Source organism: Saprolegnia diclina, assembly GCF_000281045.1.
Source record: "Saprolegnia diclina VS20 unplaced genomic scaffold supercont1.8, whole genome shotgun sequence".
Classification (NCBI taxonomy): Eukaryota; Oomycota; class Saprolegniomycetes; order Saprolegniales; family Saprolegniaceae; genus Saprolegnia; species Saprolegnia diclina.
The window spans coordinates 850336-867003 of record NW_008246075.1 but is presented as its reverse complement, the minus strand read 5'-3'; the positions used below and the strand labels follow the sequence as shown (position 1 = coordinate 867003).

The following is a 16668-nucleotide window of genomic DNA, read 5'->3' as shown; positions in this document are numbered from 1 at the left end:
GAGCGCTACAGCGCGGCTGCTTCAGCAATCTCAATTCAAGCGGCCTCTTTACTTGCTACCCCTGCTCGTGGAAGTGGACTGGTCCTTGGCGGCGGCAACGGACAAAATGGAATTGTGAGGATGCGTCGTGCACAAGCGCATCAAACCATCATGGAATACCCTCCTCAGATACGTATATTTTGCGTTTTGAAGCATCCCATGATCGACAAAGATCGATTACAACTACCATTATGTCATGATATTGACGTCTGCGTCAGGTGACGATTCAGTTGTCATCGTCGGCGACCGCATGCGATCCAAATAGCCGCCTTCTTCGCAGAGCTCAAAGAAGATGCCCGTGCCGGCCTCGAGAAGCGCTAGCGGTGTATCGCACTGCACCATGTGGCCCTGGTCCAGCACCATGATGCGGTCGCCATCCAGGACCGTGTCGAGGCGGTGCGCGATGGTGAGGACGGTTGAATTTTCAAACGCGGTTCGCATCACTTGCTGCAGGTTCTGGTTCATCGCATGGTCGATCGCCGCCGTCGCTTCGTCGAGCACCACAATCTTGCTCTGCCGCAAGAGCGCGCGCGCCATGCACAGCATTTGGCGCTCGCCCACCGAGTAGTTTTCGCCGTTGTCTTCGATCGGACTGTTGAGCTTGAGCGCTTCGATCGAGACACGGGCGTCCATGTGCACTTTGGCAAGTACGTCCCTGAGCTGGTCGTCGGCGTAGTCGTCGAACGGGTCCAAGTTGGCGCGTAGCGTGCCCTGGAACAAAGTCGGATTTTGAGGAATGATGGCGATGCTTTGGCGCAGCGTTTTGAGGCCGACGCTCTTGGTGTCGATGCCGTCGATCGAGATGACGCCGGATGCGAGCTCGGCCATGCGGAAGAGCGCCATGGTCAAACTACTCTTGCCGGCTCCCGTGCGACCAACGATACCAATCTTCTCGCCCGACCGAATGTCAAAGCTAAGGTCTTTGAGCACGAGCGGGTCGTTGGGCTTGTAGCGGAAGCTGACATTCTCAAACGCAAGGCGTCCGGACGCCGGCCAAGCTGCCGGTGCCGCGCCACACATGTACCGCGGAGCCTCTGGTTCGATGTTGATGTACTCGGCGATGCGTTCGGGGGCGACCATGGCCGACTCGAGGTCAGACCACACCGCGACCATGCCTTCGAGGCTCGCCGTAATCTGGAGCGCATAGTTGAAGACAAGGCCAATCAAACCGGCCGTGAGGTAGCTGCGGAGATACAGCAGCGAAAACGTGGTCGCCAAAAGCATGCACGCCGAGATCATTTGGACGCGGAACGTAAACCACTGACTCAAAAGCGATTCGGCAAACATCAGTTCGACCGCGTGGTTGACGTGGGCCATGTGGAGGCGCTCAAAGCGTCGGACCTGCTTGCCGCCAAACGCGCGAACGAGAACGGTGCCTTCGATCGACTCGGATATGTGCGTCATGAGCGGGGACTGCGTCGTCTTGTTCAAGCGCTCAATCTCGCGCGCGGGTTGGACGTAGCGAGCGCCCACCGAGTAGTAGATGAGCATCGGGGGTAGCAAGAGGACGCTACAGCTGCGGATCACCACCATGGTCGTGCCGACTGCAAAGAGAAGCGTGAAGAGCGTCGCCAGAAAGTACCCCAACGCGAACGAGATGCGGCCGTCGATCTGGCTCATGTCGCCGCTGAACCGGTTGAGAATGCGCCCAACCGGGTTCGTGTCGAAGAACCGCATCGGCGCCCGAAGGAGCGACTGCGTAAGCTGGTTGAAGAGCACCTTGGACGCACGCATGCCGCACCACGAGACTGTGAGCGACCGCACTGCGATCATGAGCACCGATCCGAGCGCCAGGCACGCGTAGACGGAAATATGGTACGTGGCGCCATCGTGGAACGCGGTCGGCGTGGCGTTGTCGCTCGTCCAGGCGCTGAGCCAGAGATCGCTGCCGACCTGAAGGCTTTGCCAGAGCGACTGCACGAAAAGGAGACCCAGCAAAACGGGCCAGCCACCGACTGCGCCAAAGTACGAGGAAGACGACCTTGGAGACGCGGCCGTGGTTGCGCTCTTCGTCAACGACGAGCTTGCCGGTCGCATTGTCCAGCGTACTCGCTTCGTTATACGTCACGGCTGGTGACGCGCTGCTTGCCGGCGTGAAGAGGTGTTTTTGGTACACGGCGTCGCCAAAACCCGACTGCACGCACGGCGAAACTAGCGTATCAGCATACTCAAGGCTGACGTAGCTGTCATCGATCGTCAATGACGCGTCGTTGTCCAAGGTTGCATCGTCGCTGTCACGCATGGCGCTGTGTGCCTTGAAGGGCGTGAGCAGGATCGGGTGGTCCGCCTTGTTGGTGCTCCCATTGACATCCGACGGAATGAGCGTCCCGTCTCTGACCTCAATCGTCTGATCCACGTACGGTGACGCGATGATGTCGGGCGAGTGCGTCACCAGCAAGACCGTCTTGTGCCGGAGGAGACCGAGAAAGCACTTGGTAAAAATCTCGTTCTGGACGATCGCGTCGACGGCCGACAAGGGCGAGTCCAAAAGGAAGATATCGGCGTCGCTGTAGCACGCTCTCGCCAGCGCAATGCGCGCCTTTTGACCGCCGCTGACGTTGACACCTTTCGAGCCAATCTCGGTGCGGTCGCCGGCCGCAAAGAGCGTCAGGTCCTTGGTCAACGCGCACGCTTCGAGGACCGCATTGTACTTTTTGCGGTCGTACGGATGGCCAAAGAGGATGTTTTCGCGGATCGTCATGTTTTGAAGCCACGGCTGCTGCGCAAAGTAGGCAATGCGGCCGCTGACGCCGACCGATCCATTGTACTTGTCAAGTTCACCGAGCAGAACGTGGCAGAGCGACGACTTGCCTTCGCCGACCACGCCGTGGACCACGACAAACGCGCCACGCTTGACGACGAGGTTGACACTCGAAAAGAGCGGTGGCTTGTCGGCGTCGTAGCCAACGGACGCGTCTGTCATCTCGATCGCCATATCGTTGGCCGAGACATGCGGCGAGATCGTGTTGGTCGCCAGTTCCGGCGCGTTCAGAAATGTAGTGAAGCGGCCGTACGAGACAAACGCCTGCATCCAGTTGGCGATGATCGTAGGCAGCAACATCATGGGCGCCTTGATCATCGAGAAGAGGCTGAGCGCCGTGAAGACCTTGGTGGCGGTCAGTGTCTCGCCGATCCAGATTACATAGGCGGTGAACGAGACAGTCGTCAAGAGGATCGGGCCGGCGCCGTTGATCGTGATGGTCAATGACGCGACCAGCGACTGCGACCACAGCGCTTGGAGCTCAGCGTCGCGCTGCTGCGTGAGCTTGGAGCTGTAGCGCTCTTCCCACGCATGGAATTTGATGTTTTGCATGGCGCCAAAGACCTCGTTAACCGTCTTCATGCGCGCATCCTTGCAGTCCATGAGTCGCTTGAAGCTAATGTGGAGACGCGTGGCCACGAGCCGGTTGATGTACAAGGTCGCCGCCATGACAAACATGCCAACGACCATCGCCGACCCGAGGAGCTGCCACAACATGTACAAGAGCGCTGAAATCTGGAGCGGGATGATCCAGATCTGGTTGGCGCGGTACGAGACGGCGAGGATCCACATCATGTCGGTCGAAAAATGGTTGGCGATTTCGCCCGGGTTTTTGCGACGGCGGGCGTCGAGTGCCATTGTTTTGTTGTACAAAAGGTCTTGAAGCGCCGACGTGAGGTTGAGATAGAGCAAATCGTTTTGAAGCGACGTTTGTGTCTGCAGCACGGCTTGTCCGACCTTGACGAGAAAGAGAAGCAGGATCGGGTGCAGCAATGTGGCAAAGTCCACCGACGACGTCTCGACGGCCGAGACGACTTGCTGGAGCACAACAGGCCCGTAGAGCGTGCACGCCATCGCAACAAGCTGCAAAAAGCCAATGCACACGGCTCTCGGGCCAAAAACCACGAGGATCGCGCGAAGGAGCGACTTGTTCCCCTTGTCGTACGTCGGAAGAAACGTGGTGCGGATCGCGGCACACTTGAAGCGGTCCGGGAGCGGCCAGATGTCGGCCGCGTGGAGCTGGCGCTCGTTGGCGAGGCGCACGACCGGGTTGGCCCACGCGTAGGTGCATCGAGAGAGCAGGTTTGCGCGGTCAAGCGGGTGTCCCGCGGCGTGAGATTTGTCCAGCGGCAGGGCTGCGTACGTAGTCTGTCGCGTCATGCAAACTGGAGACTGAAGCTGAGGTTGCCGACTTCATAACCTTCTCGTGTGGACTGCACGACGTGTGGACCGTCGTTTTGCGTGTCTCGTTTGCCTTGCATCCCACACTTTTAGTGCGCGATGACTACTTGCCGGATGGGAATGTGTGTCGTTGATGACTGCTGAGTGGCAAGAGTGTGTGTAAACCAGACCTTGCAAGGGTGGTCGATGACTACTGACAGGATGGACGCCATTCATTGGGAGAAATTCGGTCGAAAGCACCCTGTCTAATCTTTGCATTGTTCGACTTCGTTCTTTTTCGCGGCCAGGGTGCTGGAGCTTCAGACTACCCTTTTCCGGCAACAAGGGTAGTGTGGACATGGTGCAAGCCGACATGACGTGGTCGCGGAGCCATCCAACGCGGCTTGGTTGCCCATGGCCAAGCACTTGGTGACTGGTCATTTGCGCGTGTTACATCTGATAAGGGCAAACGCGCAGATAGCACAAATGCCGCAAGATTTTGAATCGCATTTGATTTTACGAACGTTTCGGTGATTAAATGATCATAATAGCGCAATGGCACGAAGAGCTCTGGGTTACGCACGGTCGCCTAGGGTTGGGTTAGGTTTAGGTCTATCTCCGCCCTCGGCGGACCCTTCCCGGGCGAGCCGCATGCGTGAGAGGGCGATATCGCTACACGAGCGGGCGCACCGAAAAAGAAAGGAGGACGAGCCCCTGACTTTTGGTCACAATGTGCTCTGGATCCTCAAAGATTGCTACAACTGCACGCACTCAAACGAAACAATCACATAACGTTTGTGTGTCGTTCGTTTGTATTGATGGCCCAGTTCGAGCAAGAGAAACATATGTGCGTCTATAAGCGCACGCGTAAACGTGATGCCAAGCCCCGTCAAGGTCGTCGTCTCGTCGTCGGCTAGCGCAAGGGTGAACATCATCGTTTGTGCTGCAAACGGCGCCGTCCAAACGACCACGTTGGCTTCTGTCGTGGGCACTAGCGGCGCTGTCACCGTGCCGTAGCGCAGCAATAGCGCACTCGACGCAAGCGGCGCCGCAAGGTCCTCTTGATAAATCTCGAGTCGGCCAAAAAACGCCGCAGACGAGCGCGCCTCGTAGGTCCCCAGCAGCGCCTGCTTCATCTCAATGGCCAATGACGTGGCGTCGACACGTATACATGACAATGTCGTCCATAGAAGCACTCATTTTGTACCTCCAGCGCCCCACGGCGCGCGAGCAAAGTAGTGCGCGTCGCCTGGCGTATCTGGAAAGGCAGCTGCGGCCTCGATCGCGTCGGCGTCGTGCTTGGCCAGGTCGTCGTCGGCGACACCGAAGCACCACCCGAGAAGTCGCAGATGCAAGCGCGAAAGGAAAGAGCTGTCAGCCGCCGACCCGCCCATGGTCCGAGCGTTCGATGCCACGAATACTCCGGCGCGGGCCGAGCGCACGAGGCCGAGCTCTGCCGTAAATCCAATCGTGAGCCCGTTCTTGCCGACATAGTCCTTGCCAAACGCCAATGAGTCGCCAATCGTTGTAAAGCCGTAGCCTGCTTGCACGGTCGACGGCGCAAAGCCCAAGACGCGCGTCCTTGTCGGAGTCATGCGCGTGTTCTCCACACACCCCGTCATGATGGCCGTCAGAATTGCAGGCGATGCAAAGAGCGCCGCGCCGTCCGAGAGCAGAAAGCCCGTCAGCTTAGCCATATCAGCGGCCGTTGAGAGGATCGAACCGGCGGCCACGCAGTTGTCACCGGGGCGCAGCACCGTCATGGGCGAGGTTGCAATGTCGAATGGACCGAGCACGTGGTCATGACACGTCATGTGCCCGCGCGCCACGTCTGTCGTGGCGTCGCCGATGCGTCCGACGGTGTCACGCATGCCGAGCGGTGTCCACACCGCGTCACGCAGGAACGTAAACCACGGCACGTGTGCAACCGCTTGGAGCACTTGGCCGAGGACTTCGTAGTTGGCGTTCGAGTAGACAAATCCAGCTTGGTCACTGGTCGTGTCGAGGTGCGCAAGACCCTCGACGATCGCGCGCTCGGTCGAAAAGACGCCAAAGGTCCAAGCAATGTCGCCTTGAGAGGCGAGCACCGAGTGCATCGACAGCAAGTCAGCGAGCGTCGTCCGCGCCGCAACATCCTTGTCGAGTAGCGTGAACCACGGCAGGTGCAACTGGACGCGGTCGTTCCAGTGCGCAAGACCACGGTCGACCTACCGCCGTGTTAAAATGGGAAGAGTGGCCGACAGATGGTATACAAGCACGCCGATGCCCAAAGCTATCAAGACCTTGGACACTGACCCAATCTCAAAGAGCGTCGAAGACGTAATTGGCATATTCGGCTCCTCGTACTAGAAAGAACCGTTGGCGGACTGGTTTGTAATGTAAAGATGTATAATACCTCTTGCGAGCCAAACCCCTTGGCGAGAACGACGTCGCCGTCACGAACTAGGGCGACAGCAAGACCAGGAAGATGGTGCGCGGTCATTGCACGCTGCACGTAGGCGCAGATTGCGTCGAGCTCGGGATCAAAGGTCATCAGGTTGGCAACTATCTCTCTATTAAACACGAAACCAGGCATGCATGTACGTGGAGAGAGCAACGTCAGACGCAGCAATTGATGCAATGAGCTTCCTCCGACGAGGTACCAAGCGCGCCACGAGGAGCGTTCGGCGGACGTTCCGAGCGGTCATCGAACACGGCGGAACGATCGCTTCATGGCAGGCACTGTCACTGCGGGTCGTGCTGCGAAGCAAAGGAGGGAAGGGTGTCTTCGCGTACGGCTATGGCGATAAACATAACGAATGAGTTTTCCGAATTCGTATACCCAACTACAGTCAAACGCTCTACTAACTAAACTTTGCTCGGATGCTTTTGGCACAGGACGCCTGATGCCCTGCCGTCCCGTAGCGATTATACTAAACACTGTATACCGGCCCCGACAAAAAAGGGGGGGACAGAGCTCGTTCGAACGCAACTATATTGCCACATGGCCGCCATGGGCAAGGATGGACGTGGCCGGATCCTGTATGAAGCCTGCAATGGGGAGGGCGTTAATTGCTGTAGAGTTATCCCGAATCGGCAACGTATTTCTCAAGTACCGTATATAATGTTGTCCCCCGCTTCGAACCCGGGGGTACGTCTTTATCCATTTTCGGGCGGCAACTGTACAAAACACCAATTGCTCACAGAATCCCTCACAATATACAAACGCACGAGTACTACTACTGGGACAGCCGAGTCGACAGCCGGTTCCAGCTGACCCAGGTTCAAGCGTCTACCATGTGGTATGCAAAGCCATCTGAGCACCACGACATGGGCATCGTGACCCCTCGTGCCACGGCGTCGACGCTGCTGGACTCGAAGCGATGGATGTACGGTATGGTTGTGGAGGTTTGATGTCGAAAACAGTAGAAAAGGCGTATTTGAAATAAAGTTTAAAGGTACCCTAGTGAGATATAGCCATGACGTGACGATGGATGGGTGCGGAGGTCGAAACATCGAGCACAGCGCATTGAATGACGTCGTGGCGACGGACCAAGCGCGGCGAGTAAAAACGCGGGAGGGTAGCGGCTTTAACCACGGTCACCTTGGTTGGCGTCCTTCTTCTGCAGCCGCCATCTATCAGCCTTCTTGTTCACACGGTGGTACTATCGCCTCATAGCACTTTGTCAAGCACTTCAGAAAATACTGCTGCAGTGTAGCAAGGATCAATAAACAGTTTAATGACCCTTGTTTAATGACCCTTGTTTATTGACCCTTGAGTGCAGCTACCTCCTACCGCCTGATATGGCAGCCAACTTGAACTTTCCGAATTATTTCGCAACCTGGCGTTCGCAAGAGGTTCTTTCAGCGATAAAGTCGAACGATGATGCTGCCACGAGTAGCTACTAACCTGCGCTCTCCTTGCGTCGTACAGCGTGGTGTACACCATTCGTCCGGACGTTGTTCGAGCGTTTTCTTCTCAAGACGACCGCCATCGCTCCGCTCCCCACAAGGCACTTTAGCGGAGAGGTGGGTCGGTCAATACGTAGGATGTGTAATAACGGAAGATTTCGCTCGACTGTGCTGCCAAGATCGGAAGCTGCTTCCGGCGCGCAAGTGCTAGCTCGCCAAGCAACGCGGATATGGGCGCTTTCAAGTTGAAGTTGGCGCTTTGCGGACACGACACCATATTCAGAAGCAGGTCGGATGCCGCCCGCAATAGAGTAGCTCTCATTTGTGTTACGAGCCCTGCCAACGGAGCCGTCGGATGCGTTGAGAGCTTGCCTCACGTAGTACTTTGTCGATGGATCGAGTTGGGCACCTTCAACAATTTTGCCTCTACACAAGGTATCTTTCGAGCGAACGCATCATCGATTGGTACCGGTTACCTGGCACTGCGATTGACGTGGCATCATCTTGAGCACAACCTTGCGACCTTGGATGACCCGTGACCCTTGTTACCCAAATGTGCAAACTGGTGGCGCCAACTTCAACATGGCTGAATGCCCAAGCACGACCCACATTCTCGACCGCCGAACGAGCCAATCACACGCGGCCGCCCCTGCGTCGTCGGCGCCTTCGGATTGAAATTCTTAGTCCGACGACATCTGCACCAAAGATTGAAACAGCAAGCGGAGTTTGATCCACCGCTAGAAACTTTGCAGTTAAAAGGGCGCGCGCGTCCCTGGCACCGACGTCTCATCCTCCGCAGACCAGCCACGAGCGAGCATTCCGGATACGCCTGAGAGGCCACCATCTGGTGTGCTTGCGCAACACAGTATCTTGCAAGGCCGAGAAGCAGGCAACAGCCATCCAGCGATCTATGGGATGGACACGGACTCTCTCGGAGGAGCAATCTGCGTATGCATCGTCCGACCATGGCGTCCCAAGCGGGTCTCGTGGTCGTTTCGACCACGTTTATACTCGAAAGGCGGGTTGAAGCAGCTTTCTTTTGCAGCGCACTCCAGCTGCTTGCAACCTCAAGCGCGGCTCTTGTCTTTGTCGAGGCGCCAGCGCGACGACGCAAGAGCCGCTTTCGATCACGACGCTCTGCGATTACTCACAAGCTACTCATGTCCGATACTTCTCTGATCTCGAAAGTCCCACTAGCCCAACCATTAGCCCAAGCTACCAACACTACCAATGAACCACATCCCACCAGGAGTAGCTGCGTTTGGGTGGTTGCTGTGATGGGCAACCTCACTAAATTTGCATCGCGTTCGGCTTGCCGGTGTCAAATCAACGACTTGGAGGATCGGTGATGTGACCTCCAGTATTGCTGCGTGCTATTGCAGAACGTCAGAGTGGGAGGCGCCGGATCATGCACCCAATCGACACAGATGCAGAAGCTTCTGGACAGATGGCAATGGCGCTGCAGCGAGCATGCCGGCAACGTTGAAGTTACGGTCGAGCACATGGTGCGCGTCGTCTGACTCGACGTACTCGTAATTTCTTGTCCACCGCAACGACCGCAACGGGAAAGCTCATTTTGCTTTTGGCTCGCTTCTGCACATCAAGTACAATGAGCTCGGCGATCATCGCGTGCTTCCAGCGTCACTGGACGGTCGAGCCGCCGCCGAAGACGCCGGAAGAAATCGAGGCGGAGAAGTACCTCATCTGCATCCCGCTCTGCGGCAACCGGTTCCTGACGCTCAAGTCGATCGCGTTCAACCGCTGGTATCTCTTTGCGGCGTCGTTCCTCTGTCAGTTCTGCTGCGGCTCGCTCTACTCGTGGTCCATCTACAATGTCCCGATCGATACGTACATCTACAACGACGCCAAAGCCGGGAAGGCGGTCTACACCTTCTACATGGCGTGCGGTCTTCTCGGCAGCACGGCCGCTGTCCTTGGCCCGTGGCTCGAGCGCAACGGGCCGCGCCGCGGCCTCTTCCTCGGTGTCTCGATGTTTTGCACCGGCTACGTCATCGCTGCCATCTCGCTCTGGTCCAAGTCGATCGTTGGTGTCTACATTGGGTACGGCATCATCACGGGCTTTGGCCTTGGCATCAACTACATCTCGCCCGTCTCGGCGCTGCAGAAGTGGTTTCCGGACATGCGCGGAACGGCGGCTGGCTTTGCGGTCGGTGGCTTTGGCGCCGGCTCGATCGTCTGGGGCAAGGTGTACCTTCCGGCGGCCAAGGCGTTTGGTCTGCCCGGCTCGTTCATCTTCCTCGGTGTCCTCATGTCGACAGTCATGTTTTGCTGCGCGGTCGTCATGCGCACGCCGCCGCCGGGTTTCACTGCGGGTGGTATGGACATCCACGGCGTTCAAGAGTCGAGCAAGCTCCACGAAGACTCGAAGCTAGCCGAGTCGCCCAAGCACGACGAGGTGCACGTGCAGTACACTGAGCTGTCGGAGGCCCACGGGCGCGAAGTGCACGCGCCGGCGACGTTCCACGACCTCCACCAGGACAACTACAAGAACGTCAAGAGCCTCAAGCTCATCGACTGCCTCCTCTCGGCCGACTTTTTCTTCATGTACTTTATGCTCGCGGGCAACATCGTGTTTGGCCTCGTCGCGCTCTCGCGCCTCTCGTCGATGACGACCGAGATCTTCAAGCAAACGCCCGACGAAGCCGCGACCGTCGTTGCGATCAACGGCGCCTTCAACTGCTGCGGCCGCCTCTGCGTGCCCATGGTCTCGGACGTCCTTGCCCGCACGTTCAAGCTCAACCCGCCGTTCGCACGCAAAATCATCTTCTTTTGCACGCTCACGATCCAGATGGTCATCTTGCTCACGATGCCTGGCATCATGCGCGACTTGGACTATGGCAGCTTCCGCGCCGAGATCTGGGTGCTGACGTTGTGCTACGGCGGCGGCTTTGGCACGATTCCGGCCTTCCTCACCGACATGTTTGGCGCCTACAACATTGGCGCGCTCCACGGCTTTATCCTCACGGCGTGGTCGATTGCCGGCGTCGGTGGTGGTCTCGGGTTCACGTTCTACTACAACGACCTCGTCAAGGTCCAAGGCGTCTCGATCCCCGAAGCGTACATCCAGAACATCCACTGGATCGTCGCCACCGTCATTGTCGGCTACGTCGCGCTCTTTGGCGTGCGCACCAACCCGATCGACCGCTTCGCGCCTGGCTACCAGTACAGCCTCTGCGGCAAGCCCATCATCCGCCTCGGCGCGACGCCCAAGAACCACTGCCACGTGTAAGCAGCGCCCCGTCCTTCTCTCTGTATTGTACCTCTTTTAACCTGAATATCATCTCCATCGTGCGTGACCCCAAAATGACTGCTTCGCCAACATGCACGGACTCGTGAGGGCCAGCTGTGTGGCCACGGCGAGCGCTCGGATTGCCGCATCATCGTCGCACGCTGCAGAGAAACTGGTCGTCGTCAAGCAGCAGATGGTCATGACCATAGTGGGACGTGCCAGATTGCACTTGGGTTCTGCCGCCCAGATGCGATGCCACGTGGCCGGCAGCTGTGGCCGGCGATCCTGGCGATGGCCAGGACGAGGCCACGATACATATACACACGAGCGACGCCTGTCTTCTGGCTCGTTGAGCAGCTAGAGCAGCTCGCTACGGGCCATTTGCCGCGTCGGCGCCTGTCCGCATCCTTGGGCGAACTGCAGGATCGACCAGATGGAAATATGTAGCGTGCCGACCAGCCTCGACCCGTTCGCAGGCCTGCGCTTGCTATTACCCTGTCTGCTGGAACGATGGCGCGCCCGTCCTTGGCCGCGTAGTCCTGTCGTCGTCGCCTCACTAGCCTCGCTGGTCTCGCTGGCGCCCCGTTACCCGGGACTGTCTCGAGTCGTATATCTTTTCCAGTATACAAACGCCAAGAGCCAATTGCGTCGCCGCATTTCTTAACGCCTCGCCTAAAAATACGCCGGGTATTCTTTAAGCTTGCCGACGGCCGCGAAGAAGAGAAGTGCATCGTGGATGGAGATGAAGCGCAAGCACACTACGGCCAACGAGGGCCCGCTTCCTGTCGAGGCCTGTGCATGCGGTGTCAAGGGCAAGACGCGCAAGCGCGATGCGGAGAACACGCATGCTAACGCCGGCGACGGCAACGACAGCGAGAACGACGACGACGATGCAAACGAGAACGATGCAGAGCGTGGCGACGATGGCGCGGCCGCGCCGCTGGTCGTGGCCCAGCAGCCGCTAACCAAGCCACGGCCACGCATGCGGAATCCGGGCAATCTGCTTTTGGATCTCTCGACCATGGAGCCGCACCCGTCGCCGACGCACAGCGGCAAGAAGATCGACTACGCCAACGTGTGCTCGCGCGTCACAGACTTCCTCTACGTGGGCGGCGCGGTCGTGGCCGCCAAGCACGAGACGCTGCTCGGCCATGGCATCACGCACATCATCAACTGCGCCGGCACGGTCACGCCCGACTATTTCCCGCACCTCTTTTCGTACTACCACTTGCGCCTGCGCGACCACGCAACCCAGGACATTCACCGGCATTTCTACAATGTGTTTCACTTTATCGACGCGGCGCGCGAAGCCAACGGCAAGGTCCCCGCTTCGCACCTCGGTGTGTCGCCGACTTACGGAGGATTTGTAGGTCTTTGTGCACTGCGTCAAGGGCATTTCGCGGTCGCCGACCATGGCGATCGCGTACCTCATGGCGCGCGAACAGCTCGGCTTGTACCCGGCCCTCGAGCGCGTCCGGGCATCGCGCCCCGTCATCGATCCGAACGCCGGCTTTATCTTTCAGCTCAACGAGTGGGATTCGCTGCGACAGCAGGCGCGGAAGCAGGTCACAATCTTCCGCATCGAAGCTTCGTTCTCGGACGACGACGACGGGGCCGACGACGAGTCGCACCCGCTCATTATCGGTCCCATGACGCCGCAGCAACTCGTGTCGATCTCGCCTGAAGTCGCCACCGTCCTCGTACGTCCAACCACAAAATTTAGCATGAACTTAGCTCATGATGACGTGGCAGGACGAGCACCACGAATCGTGCTTTGTAGTGCTTTCCATGGACACCAACTACTGCTCGCTCTGGTGCGGCCGCGACGTCTCCGACTCGCTCGTCGCCTCGGGCCGCGCCGCCATGGTACGTCGTCTCTGTCACTACCTTTGTCATTTGCGGCCTTGGGTTGTGTAGCGCCTCCTGCAGACGTACGAAGCGTTCCCTCTGACCTTTGAGGTGGTCCAGAGCGGCCGCGAATCCGCTACGTTTTGGAGCGTCGTGGCGCCCGAGGCCGACGTCGGCGTCCGCGACGACGACGGAGCTGCAACACGCGGCGACGATCGACCATCGTCCTGTTTGAGTCCGTCCTAGTAGACGCGACGTTGTAAAAATATTACGCCCTAGTACATACTGTGCATCTACGGCTCGTGGCGGCGCTCGAGGAGAAGCGACCGGAGGTGCCCGACCTCGGTGCGTAGCGACTGCACTTCGTGCACGAGGAGCGACAGCACGGAGTGCTGCTGGAGATCGGCGAGACCCGCGTCGGACGCGACGGGCGCCACCGACTGCGCCTTGGTCGACATGACAAAGCCCACAACGCATAGACACAGCACGCAGACAACGCCGAGATGCTCCATCGGATGCGTGTATGCAGCGTGTAGAAGGGTGACGATGGAGGCAGGCGACACGGCGCTCGGCTCGTCCGTGGACTCGACGATGTGGGGCGCTGGGTACGACGACCGCGTCGTTGCCGTGTCGTCGTCGTTTTCGGGTACCCACGCTGCGTTACTGCTGCCCCGGCGGCTCGGCAGACGGCGCATGGCTTGCGATGGTACGTGCCCCTGCAAGATCGGCGGTCCCATATGCACTGGCTCGAGATATCCACGGCGAAACGGATACTGATATCCATATGTGAATTTGCCAATGACGTGACAGCACGAGAAGCGCCAAATGTGCCACATCGTGGCGTCTGGCCATATTTTATGGAGGCGAAAGAGCGCAGACAAGGGCACGTACATTCCTACTACTCTACTTAACGACTACTCTGGCATCGAATCGCAGGTACAGTACCTTTATCGTAATTGTGTTATAGAGCCATCAAAACTAGGCGACGACCGCCGAGGCCTCGGGTGTGTTTTCGTGACGAGCCTGCCGGCCAATCCGGATCACGGGTTTGCCGCAGACACTGTATTGATACTTGCAGTCGGCGGCGAACCGGTCTTCGCCGCGCGAGCGCACACAAAACGTAGCGAGAAACCCAGCCAGCGTAATCAGTACGATCCAGTGGATGTTGCGCAGGTACGCGTCTTGGACCGACACGGGCGGGCTTGCGTGCGTGAGCGTGTTGTAGTAGAACGTGAACCCGAGGCCACCGACGACCCCCGCAAGCGACCACGCGGTCAGGATGACGCCGTGGACCGCGCCAATGTTGTAGGCGCCAAACATGTCGGTGAGGAAGGCAGGAATCGTGCCAAAGCCGCCGCCGAGACACAGCGTGAGCAGCCAGATCTGGGCGCGAAAAGCGTCGTAATTTTTCGTCCGAATGACGAGCTCCATCGAGTAGATGAGCACGAGCTGCAAGCCGAGCGTCATGAGAAAGACCAGTTTGCGCGCGAACGGCGGGTTGAGCTTGAAGCCGCGCACGAGCACGTCCGAGACAAGCGGCCAGAAGAGCCGGCCGACGCAGTTGAAGACGCCGTTGATCGCGACCACGTTCGTGCCTTCATTGGCGGTTTGGCCAAAGAGACCGGTTGCCATCGTCGAGAGTCGCCCGAGGAGCACGAGGCCAAAGACAATGTTACCAAAGAGCATGACGTACATGAAGCCATAGTCGATGTTGAGCAGACAGTCGCGAAGCTGCATGGCCTTGACGTGCGCATACTGCGTTTGCACCTGGACATCCCTGGCCGCGGCGTCTTCAGACTTGGCATACGGCGCGATACCGTCGTCTTGGCGGAGACCGTGGACGTTGATGCCGGCGACTTCGAATCCCGGTGGCGGTGTCCGCATCACGATTGTGCAGCCGTACATGATCGCCGCCATGATCGCACCCAGCACGACAAAGTTGCCGGGAAGACCAAAGAGCTTGGCCGCCGGGAGGTACACCTTGCCCCAGACCGTCGAGCCGGCGCCAAACCCAGCAACCGCAAACCCGGCCGCCGTCCCGCGCATGTCCGGAAACCATTTCTGAAGCGCCGAGACGGGCGAGATGTAGTTGATGCCAATACCAAAGCCACCGATGAGGCCGTAGCCAACGTAGACACCAACGATCGACTTGTAGTAGAGCGCGACGGCCGTCGTGAGGTGGCCAAGAAAGAACATGGTCGCACCGAGAAACATTCCCCGGCGCGGCCCATGGCGCTCGAGCCACGGCCCTAAGACCGCGGCCGTGCTCCCGAGCGTCCCGATCGCAATGTAAAACGTGTAGGGCGACCGGCCGTCGGCGCCATTGCCAAAAAGGTACGTGTCCATGGGCGTGTTGTAGATGGACCACGCGTACACCGAGCCGCAGCAAAACTGACAGAGGAACGACGCCGCAAAGAGATACCAGCGGTTGAAGCGAATCGCGCGCCACACAAAGTACTGGTCGTTGAACCAGGGAAGGCAGAAGAGGTACTGCTCGGCCTCGAGCTGCGCGGGCGACTTGATCGGCTGCGTCACGGTCCAGTGGCGCGTCAGGCAGTCGGCCATGGTAAAACGGGTTGTCGGCAGCAGAGACGGTTGAAAAGTGAAGCTCAGGCATCGGATGGGCAGCTGATGCCGGGTCGTGCAACCAGACGGCATCCCACTGTGAAGGACGTTGCACATGGGCAACCTGCCCGACGCCAGTCCTTGGCTCGTCACGCCCGTTCTTCTATGCGAGCGACTGTGGCTTTGAATGGGGACAGCCACCACCTTGGCCGTAGCCAACGTTTTTATCGTGTATCGAGATTGCAAAAGTTGATAAAAGACTTGACATCGCACGCTGCAACGACGAGTTGTCGGCAGTGCACTCTTTTAGGAACGGGCCGCATCCTTCCGCACGGATGAATGATTGCTTATCATTGTGGCCTGCTGTTGCGTACGGGCAGGCCGTCGCCCGTGGCTGCCTCTCAGGACGATTCATTTCACGCCGCCTGATCCGCTCCTTCGTCTGCGATCGCGACAGGCCGTCTAAAGTCGGCTTCCAGCGTGCGCAGAGCAGATTCGTACATCGACCACGACAGACTCATCGCTGTTGTGATAGTGACTGAATGTTACAACCCACCGACCACAATCTCTGTGTTTCGTTATGACGTGGACGCCCCCGTAGCAACAGCTTCCTCACGCTAACGACGGGTGTGCAGACCATAGCTCTCGGATGTAGGCAGCGACACGTCGTACCCATTGCCTGGTCGACACTGTAATGCCGACATATGAACGTGTCGCTCAACGCGACGCGGTGATCCTCGCTCGTTGACCTCGGCTCAACGAATGGCTGCGGATACCCCTGTCCGAGTTCTCTCTGAAATCCACAGTACCAAGGCCATACATTACGTAAAGTTTATGGCCTTGACAGTCCGTAGAATTAACGTTATTCGATCTGTATTCGCGGCGGATTGATAAGTCGTCCTGTTGGTACCAATGAAGACAGGGGAGTACGAGA

The 16668-nt window shown here is 58.4% G+C and overlaps 7 protein-coding genes across 7 annotated transcripts; 2 read left to right on the top strand and 5 right to left on the bottom strand.

Annotated features, from left to right (window-relative positions):
- Positions 1-228: 228 nt before the first annotated feature.
- On the bottom strand, positions 229-4180 carry SDRG_03578 (hypothetical protein; the record flags this gene model as incomplete). The annotated part of the gene is made up of 2 exons (XM_008609215.1): positions 229-1953; positions 2009-4180. The coding sequence occupies 2 exons, from the start codon at positions 4178-4180 to the stop codon at positions 229-231; spliced, it is 3897 nt and encodes a 1298-aa protein (XP_008607437.1).
- Positions 4181-4852: 672 nt separating this feature from the next.
- On the bottom strand, positions 4853-5316 carry SDRG_03577 (hypothetical protein; the record flags this gene model as incomplete). Its single annotated transcript, XM_008609214.1, has 2 exons — positions 4853-4935; positions 5046-5316. The coding sequence occupies 2 exons, from the start codon at positions 5314-5316 to the stop codon at positions 4853-4855; spliced, it is 354 nt and encodes a 117-aa protein (XP_008607436.1).
- Positions 5317-5376: 60 nt separating this feature from the next.
- SDRG_03576 (beta-lactamase) lies at positions 5377-6713 on the bottom strand (the record flags this gene model as incomplete). The annotated part of the gene is made up of 3 exons (XM_008609213.1): positions 5377-6387; positions 6433-6525; positions 6576-6713. The coding sequence occupies 3 exons, from the start codon at positions 6711-6713 to the stop codon at positions 5377-5379; spliced, it is 1242 nt and encodes a 413-aa protein (XP_008607435.1).
- A 2888-nt stretch (positions 6714-9601) lies between these two features.
- SDRG_03575 (hypothetical protein) lies at positions 9602-11408 on the top strand. The gene has a single exon (XM_008609212.1). The coding sequence runs from the start codon at positions 9681-9683 to the stop codon at positions 11319-11321; it is 1641 nt and encodes a 546-aa protein (XP_008607434.1). The 5' UTR covers positions 9602-9680; the 3' UTR covers positions 11322-11408.
- A 130-nt stretch (positions 11409-11538) lies between these two features.
- On the top strand, positions 11539-13461 carry SDRG_03574 (hypothetical protein). The gene is made up of 4 exons (XM_008609211.1): positions 11539-12642; positions 12692-13021; positions 13074-13187; positions 13239-13461. Exons 1-4 carry the CDS (start codon positions 12058-12060, stop codon positions 13413-13415), a joined length of 1206 nt encoding a protein of 401 aa, XP_008607433.1. The 5' UTR covers positions 11539-12057; the 3' UTR covers positions 13416-13461.
- On the bottom strand, positions 13395-13930 carry SDRG_03573 (hypothetical protein). Its single transcript, XM_008609210.1, has one exon. It carries the CDS (start codon positions 13904-13906, stop codon positions 13463-13465), a length of 444 nt encoding a protein of 147 aa, XP_008607432.1. The 5' UTR covers positions 13907-13930; the 3' UTR covers positions 13395-13462.
- A 113-nt stretch (positions 13931-14043) lies between these two features.
- Positions 14044-15760, bottom strand: SDRG_03572 (hypothetical protein). The gene has a single exon (XM_008609209.1). It carries the CDS (start codon positions 15732-15734, stop codon positions 14148-14150), a length of 1587 nt encoding a protein of 528 aa, XP_008607431.1. The 5' UTR covers positions 15735-15760; the 3' UTR covers positions 14044-14147.
- Positions 15761-16668: the final 908 nt, after the last annotated feature.